Source organism: Hipposideros armiger, unplaced genomic scaffold (genome assembly GCF_001890085.2).
Source record: "Hipposideros armiger isolate ML-2016 unplaced genomic scaffold, ASM189008v1 scaffold_917, whole genome shotgun sequence".
Lineage (NCBI taxonomy): Eukaryota > Metazoa > Chordata > Mammalia > Chiroptera > Hipposideridae > Hipposideros > Hipposideros armiger.
In genome coordinates, this window is record NW_017732267.1 from 575,001 (window position 1) to 582,926 (window position 7,926).

Genomic DNA, 7,926 nt, shown 5'->3' on the forward strand with positions numbered 1-7,926 from the left:
GCTAAAAAAAAAAAAAAAAAAGTTATTAAAAAGGAAGGAAATTCTGATACATTCTGCAACAAGGATGAATCCTAAAGACATTATTCTGTAATAAATAAGCCAGTCACAAAAAGAGAAATATAGTATGATTCCACTAACATAAGTACCTAGAGTAGTCAAATTTATAAAGACAAAAGGTAGAACAGTAGTAACCAGAGGCTGGGGGTAGTGGTGGGAACTAGAAATTGTTTAATAGGCACAGGATTTCAGTTAGAGATGATGAAAACGCTCTGGAGATGGATGGTGGTCATGGTTACACAACAATGTGAATGTAGTGAATGGTGCTGAATTGTACACCTACTAATGTCAAAATGGTAAATATTATGCTATGCATATTTTACCACGATAACAAGGTTAAAAAGTAAAGTAAATAGCTAGAATATAATACCATGAAGTATAAATAATATGAAAGAAAATAAAGCAAGCTTAGCGAATAGAGGATGGCTGGGTGGGACTGATGAAGACAGGTTTCTTTGAAACAGGAATACTGGAACAGAAGAGAAAGAGCCAGCCAGTGACACAGTGGAGGGGATGTCCAAGCTAGAAGAATGTCAAGTGGAGAGCCTGAGGCAGGAGTGGTCTTGGTGTGTTAAAGGCAGCAAGGGGTCTGCTGTGCTTTTGTGGATGCGTGTGTGTGTGTGTGCACATGCACATGCACGTGTCTGTGTGTACAGTTGGCATGCACAAACATGCAGGTGCATTCCTGGGTATCTTTATGTTTCTCTACTGGAAACAATGACGTATCACATGAACCTACTTATGGTTGCCTTGGCAATGAGAACTGCCAAAAAGGACAGCAATTTGCAGGAGAAATGGTATAATATTAAAGCAAACAGCTGCTGAATAAAGTACCAGAAGCCCCTGGGAAATGCTATGAAGAGTTTAGTGCAGCCCTAAGCAAAGTTGTTTATAGAAATGCTAAGAAGAGTTTAGTGCGATCCTAAGAAGAGTTGTTTATTAATCTGGGATTGAAAGCCAAGACCGCACTGCCCCAGTGTAGCAGGTGATTGGGCCTTGTAGTTGCCAAGTCCAGCCTCCTTCCTCACCCCGAGGCAACTGCCGGAGCCCCTGGCCAGAGGGCCAGCTTCCTCATCTCTGCATCCTTGCTCTGCAGAAGCCCCAGTAAGCCCTTTCTGGTAAATGGATCTGGAGTACTGGATTTGTCTAGGGGCTTGACTTGAACTTGGAGGACTAGAGGAAGTTTTCTGGTGGGGTGGAGGTGGGGAGAGGGCAGGCAGAAGCCATGCAGGGTGTGTCTCTTTCTCTGCTTATGTTGGGGCACCTGTGACTTTCCTGGATTTACCTGGCCATTTGAAAATGAGACTGCCTTCATTTTCAAAGAGAGCCATGAAGGATTAGAGCCACAAAGCTGGGCTACCAAGGTTTCCTGAGGAAGGGCAGCTTTGAGAGACAGCTTTGCAAAGGCAGATGAAATACTAAAATTGAGAAACGGTCAGGACAGTCAGGAAGGTGGTCTAATTGCCAGGGTTTTTCACTCACAGAACACGAGAAAGTCCTTCCAGGATCTGGAGCGTGATCTGGCACCTTGCTAGGGACAAGGTAGTGAGAGGTTTCCAGAGAAAATCCTACCCCAGGTAAGTCTCTCTTGCATGGGAAATAAAACCTCAGATGAAGCAAACTCATGTTAATTCTGGGCTGGGCTCATGACTAATAGTGACTCTTCCTCTCTGGGTCACCAGTCTGCAGCTCACTGCCTGCCACTGAGTCAGTGTTGGTTAATGGGCCCTGGAGGACACTGGTCTGCCCAGATATGAGGATGGGATGTGGGTGACAGATGGGACCAAGGGCAGGAGTGGGGAGAGAAGGAGCTCCTACAGGCTCCTGGGTCTGTATTCACTTCCACTCCCTAAGCTAACAGACATGAATGTGATGGAAATGTGTAGGTCCCTTTGCTCTCACAAATGACATGGGAAGTATGCTCGTGACCTCTAGTCGTAATACCAGAGGTATGGGCGCTCGTGACCCCCCTCCCTAGGGTCCCCACTGCATGTCGTTGCACCTACCTTTGTTAAAATATTAATCACACAGTATCAGATGATTTACTTTTCCAAATCCCCAGTAAGGAGGAAGGAATGGTTGACCCATCTCTACATCACCTCTGCTCAGTACAGGTAATAGGACAGATGAAATGTTTGGTAAATACGTGTTGATTAGCTGAACGAGCTGAGAGAATCTTCCTTGACTTTCCGCACACCAAGGTGAGGACCATGTCTCTGTTTCCATCGCTTTCTGTCCTTCTCCTGAGTGTGGTGACAGCATCTTGCTCAGAAACAGAACCCTATGACAACCTCCCAAAGACCTGCCCTGTGATCACCTGCGGTTCTCCAGGCATCAACGGCTTCCCAGGCAAAGACGGGCGTGATGGTGCCAAGGGAGAAAAGGGAGAGCCAGGTCAGCTTGGGCTGTTCTATCTCTGTGACTCTTGGCCATCCAGACAAAACTGCCTGGGGATGTGAGGAGAGTAGTGCCCTATGTATGCAGGTTGTATTTCTCTCGTCTACATATTATAATTCACAACAGTTATAGCTCTGACTCTCTAGCATCCCAGACTTCCACATAGGACTTGGTGATACATGGTTATCCTACCTGCTTAGGAGTGAGCCCTCAAGGCAGGCCACCCCATGGGACATAGGAGGATTTTCTTCTCTGGGTCATTAGAAGCAGTGGCTTAGAAAAACTGGTCCTGGGTTACTGTCTCCTTTCTCCTGGGAAGGGTCTAGGCATCAAACTCATGGAGAAATGGAGCAAAATCACAGATATCGACTTATATTCCCTTTGTCTTCCAACAGGCCAAGGGCTCAGAGGCTTACAGGGCCCTCCTGGAAAGTCGGGGCCTCAAGGAATCCACGGGTTTCCTGGGTCGCCAGGAATAGCAGGCCAAAAAGGAGACCCTGGGACATGTCCAGGTAAGGAGCTTACCTCAGCAAGGTCTAGGTTAAGGACACCCTGAATCCTGGGACTTTGGGGACCAGATGGGAGAGGTCCCTTCTCCTGCTGCCATGGGAAGACGCTCAACTCTGCTTTCTGACCCAGCACACTCAGCTCTTTTTAGATTACTTAGCGCCTCAGAGGATCCCCACCCGTGCCTGCATCCAGTCTTATAGACCCTTCGGGGCCACTCCTTCACCAGGCACCTCCAGGAGGAGCTGGGCCCTGACTCCCCTTTAGCTGAAACAATGTGAGGCTGTGGTCCAAAAGGGAGAAAATAGACCATTTACACGTCGGGCCTGTTATGTCTATTTTCACAACAGCAGTATATACATGGTATGGCAGTTATCTTTTACTTCATGGGGAACAAACATACAAAAAAACACAGCCATTTATTTAAATACCAATTCTGTGGATCCAGCAAGTGATTTTTCTGTTGGTCTGTGCTGGACTCACTCATGCGTCTGTGGTCAACTGATGACCAATGGCCTCACTTACATGTCTTGCTGTTGTTTAATTATCAGGTGGAGTGATGTAGGTAATTGAACCACAGGTCCCTCATCCTCCAGCAAGCTAGTCTGGGCTTCTTCACATAGAGGTGATCACAAGATTCCCAAGAGTAGAAACAATAGAAGCTTTCAGACCTTCTGAAGGCTTAGATCATGTACATTATTGTCTCTGTCACATTCTATTGGTCAAAGCAAGCCACAAGGCCATCCCAGATTCAAGGAGTGGGGAAATAGGCTTGATTTCTTAATGAGAGAAGATGCCCCACATTGAAGCCATTTTTGCTATCTATTACACATGGTTTGCCTTGTCCCCAACCCCATATACACACTTAAATAATGGGCAATTCACAAAAATCTTGGTGTGTTGACTAATATAACAAACTGTGGGGAAAACAAAATGCAAAAGCAACAAAAACAAACCTCCTTAAAAACAAAAACCCTGTAATCTTTTTAGTTGATATTCACCATCACATAATAATTTCCTAAGAGATTATTATTTTTTTCAAATAATAGAGCTGTTTATTTGGGAAAAACAACAGTTAGTAAATAGCTTGGCGTATGGAATGCTATCATGCTAGGTCATTAGGGAGTGCATGTGCACGCATTTGCATGTGGGTACGTATGTATGCATAAAGTGTCTGTAGATATACTCAACAGGTGAAGAATGATGTTAGAGGATGGATACAAATAGAAATATTTTTCCTTTCTCTCTCTCTCCATATAGCTATATATCTATATATGTCTATATATGTCTATATATGTGTATATGTAAACATATATAGACACATATATATATACACATATATAATGTTTAATTTTCCTTCAAAGAGCAAATATCAATGTAAAGGAAATTATTATTTTTTTTATAAAGATACCCTACCTGCTTGTATTAATAGTTCTGAAAACCCTTCTCAACAATGCTCTTTTCGCTTTGTTTGAATTTCTTAGTGTGCGATAGTGACCTGGCTGCTTCAGAAAGAGAAGATCTGCGATCAGAGTTGGACCGTATAAAAAAATGTAAGCCTTCCCTCTCTTACTTCTCAGGCAGCTTGAAGTTTGGGAAGGTGGAAGGCAACACATATTTATGAAATACATATCATCATCTAGCACCTGGATAGTCGTTTCTTATATTCTGATCTCATGAACTCCTCACAACTTGTTGGTAGAAATGGAGGCAAAGAGAGATTGCATTACTTGCTCAACGCACCGAGCTGAGTGGCGGGGTGCAGTTTATGAATGGAAATCAGTCTGACTCCAGAGACCTGAGTCCTATAGTCTTTCCTATCAGTGTGCATATGTGTCAATGAAAAAGGGGCCCACGACGCTTGCCCGTTATTATGCTGGTGTTGAGACCTGACAATGGGCCTAACCTGTTCCTCCTTTGCCCTCCTGGCCTGGGGCAACAGTCTCAGATATTTCTGTTTATTCTCAAATTAATACTGGGGTAAAATTCAGAATTACAGATTATATATCTTCAGAGCTCTAATCCAAAAGGACAAAGGCCTTTGTGCCAGTCTGTCTCTTCAGATTAGGTTTGCCAGATTTAACAAATTAAAACAAACAAACAAAAAACAGGATACTCATTTACATATGAATTTTAGGTAAGCATTTTTTTTTCCCCCAGTATAAGTATGTGCCCAAAATTGCATGGCTCAAAACTGCATGGCAATACTTACAAAAAAAAAAAAAAAAGTTTACCTGAAATTCAAATTGAATTGGACATACTATATTTCATGTGGCAATTCTAGTCTAGAAGCCTTTATTCAGAAAAATACCTCGGGCTGGACTTAAAGACAAGCCAGTGTCACCCATATTTTCCCATTTTAGGGTTCATCTTCTCTCAGGGGAAACAAGTTGGGAAGAAGTTATTCTTGGCCAGTGGTAAACTGATGCCCTTTGCCGAAGTGAAAGCTCTGTGCGCCGAGGTCCAGGGCTCTGTGGCGACGCCCCTGGATGAGCGTGAGAACAAGGCCATCCAAAATATGGCCGCGGGAGGGGCCTTCCTGGGCATCACCGATGTGGAGACTGAAGGCCATTTTGTGGATCTGATGGGAAGGCCTGTGACCTACCAAAATTGGAACAGTAATGAGCCCAACAATGCTGACTCTGGGGAAGACTGTGTGATTATCCTGAGAGGTGGCAAGTGGAATGACGTGTCCTGCTCATCCTCCTCTTTTGCAGTGTGCGAGTTCCCTGTCTGAGGGGGCATGTCCCTCAGCCCCACACCCCTACGCCCCGTCCCTTTACCTCATCTCAGGCCCACAGTCTGCTTTGAAAGATAAATCTGTATCCATTTTCCCATAGCCAGTATTGATTTTGCCCTTTGTGGAGAATCAGAGGCAATGAGAATAGATTGAATGATTAGATGTGGAACGTGAGAATTGAGAAGAAACTGACAGGGGTACAATGAAAGTTTCTGGTTCAGACCCAGTCACTGATAATAATCACTAACAGCAACTACCACCAAATCGTATCAGCAGTAGTAACTAGTAGCAACAATAGTAGTAGTACTGATAATATATATTTAATGTTTACTGTGAATCAGACCCTATGTATATTATGTATCTTATATTATCTATGGTATCCAAGTAATTTATGTAACATTAGTATAATTTATATAGTTTAACTAGGTTATGCACTTTTGTTTGAGTAATGTTAATTTGCTAAGGTTTAAAAATAAAATGGATTTCTTTTTCCCAATTACTATAAACACCTGTGTTCTGTTGAGCCTTCCTTTCTCTACGGGTAGAGGGCTTCACTGACATCCCTTAGCCTACCCATAGCTTTTCGGCTTGTCTCAGGTATTATGAGGATCTGTTTTGTTGCTTCCTCTATGAACTATATTTTATTTATAAATGAAATACTAAACTATGTAAAGAACATAAATCTCAAGTGAACTGATTAACGGATTTTCACATATGTACAATTCTCGTATGCACACATGTAACCACCTTCTAGACCAGGGGTCGGCAAACTGCGGTTCGCAAGCCACATGTGGCTCTTTGGGTACGTGCCATCTCAAAAGCTTGCTGACTCATTAGATCAAGATGCAGGATGTTTCTAGCTTCCTAGAAGCCCCATCATAACACCTCCTAGTTGATATTCCCAAGGCAAATACTATTCCAACCTCTATTACCATACATTAATTTTGTCTATTTATGAACTTCCTATAGACAGAATCATACATACATACATACATACACACTGTTTTATGTCTTGCCTTTTTCATCCAAAATTAAGCCTTTGAGATTCATTCATGTTGTTACATGTAGCAATATGTTTCATTTTCACTGCCTTGTAAGGGCCCAGTATATAAATACATCTCAGTTTATCCACTCTGTTGTTAATAGACCATTGGACTGCTTCCAATTTTTGACCATTAAGAAAATATCTCATGAAAATTTCTGCAGTTGTCATTTGGTAGACTTATGCACTAATTTCTCTTGGTCATCTATCCAGGGCTAGAATTTGTGGATCATACAGTAAGTATGTGTTTAGCTTTCCAAAGTGATCATGTGAGTTTACACTCCCACTAGCAATGTGTGTCAGTTCTAGTTGCTGTACCTACTTGTAAAGAGTTGATATTTTTTAGTCCTTTTTAAAAAAAATTTTATTATTAGTTTCAGGTGTACAGAACAATGCAATAGTTATGCTTTTCACCCCTCACAATGTAACAACCCTCCTCCCCCATCCACTGCCCTCCCACCCCCAATATCATACTTATCTATTACAATTCCATTGACTCCATTCCCACACTCTACTCCACCTCCTGTGACTATATGTATATATAATTATAGTTGACATACAATATTATTCAACATCAGCTTCAGATATACTGTGCGGTGGTCAGGCCTCTACACCAACTATGAAGTGGTCTCCCTAACAAGACATGAGTTCAACTGGCCCAATAAAAAATATTTACAACATATGGATGGAAATAGAGGATATTTTTTAGTCCTTTTAATTTTGTCCATTCTTGTGGGTATAAAATAATATTTCACCACGGCTTTACTCTTTGTTTCCCTGACATGTAGTAATGTTGAATACTTTTTCATATGCTTAGTGGGTACTTGGGTATTTTCTTTGGTGAAGTGCCTATTCAAGTCTTTTCTATTTCGTTTAAATTAAGTAGCCAGCATCATTTTTATCGATTTGTAAGTTATTTTTATATTCTAAATATGAGTCCTTTTCATTTACATGTATCACAAATGCTTTTCAAGTTTGTGACTTGTTCCCAGTATTGACTTTTGATAAACAAAAGTTCTTAATTTTAACAAAGTCCTATTTATCAATATTTCCCTTCATATTTAGCACTATTTTGTGCTGTTTAAGAAATCTTTGGGCCGGCCGAGTGGCGCGATGGTTAAGAACTCGCTTGGGATGCCAGAGGGCCCCGGTTCGGATCCCACATATGAGGGCCAGTGACACT

At 42.1% G+C, this 7,926-nt stretch overlaps 1 protein-coding gene across 3 annotated transcripts; it reads left to right on the forward strand.

Annotated features, from left to right (window-relative positions):
- The first annotated feature begins 1,047 nt into the window (after nucleotides 1-1,047).
- Nucleotides 1,048-6,207, forward strand: MBL2 (mannose binding lectin 2). Of its 3 annotated transcripts, none has more exons than XM_019630459.1 (7): nucleotides 1,048-1,175; nucleotides 1,542-1,634; nucleotides 2,120-2,171; nucleotides 2,259-2,451; nucleotides 2,850-2,966; nucleotides 4,446-4,514; nucleotides 5,325-6,207. In XM_019630459.1, exons 3-7 carry the CDS (start codon nucleotides 2,133-2,135, stop codon nucleotides 5,696-5,698), a joined length of 792 nt encoding a protein of 263 aa, XP_019486004.1. In that variant the 5' UTR covers nucleotides 1,048-1,175; nucleotides 1,542-1,634; nucleotides 2,120-2,132; the 3' UTR covers nucleotides 5,699-6,207. The 3 variants fall into 3 exon arrangements, with proteins under 3 accessions (XP_019486004.1, XP_019486005.1, XP_019486006.1); XM_019630460.1 differs by having other exon boundaries at nucleotides 1,048-1,161; XM_019630461.1 differs by lacking the exon at nucleotides 2,120-2,171 and having other exon boundaries at nucleotides 1,056-1,175.
- The last annotated feature ends 1,719 nt before the right edge of the window (nucleotides 6,208-7,926 follow it).

What these genes read in the sequence shown, in the direction of transcription:
- MBL2 (XM_019630459.1), top strand. Translation starts at nt 2,133, where the DNA reads ATGGTTGACCCATCTCTACATCACCTCTGCTCAGTACAG. An exon ending in ATCACCTCTGCTCAGTACAG is followed by an intron (nt 2,172 to 2,258) that starts GTAATAGGACAG and finishes CCGCACACCAAG; the next exon opens with GTGAGGACCATGTCTCTGTT. An exon ending in GGGAGAAAAGGGAGAGCCAG is followed by an intron (nt 2,452 to 2,849) that starts GTCAGCTTGGGC and finishes GTCTTCCAACAG; the next exon opens with GCCAAGGGCTCAGAGGCTTA.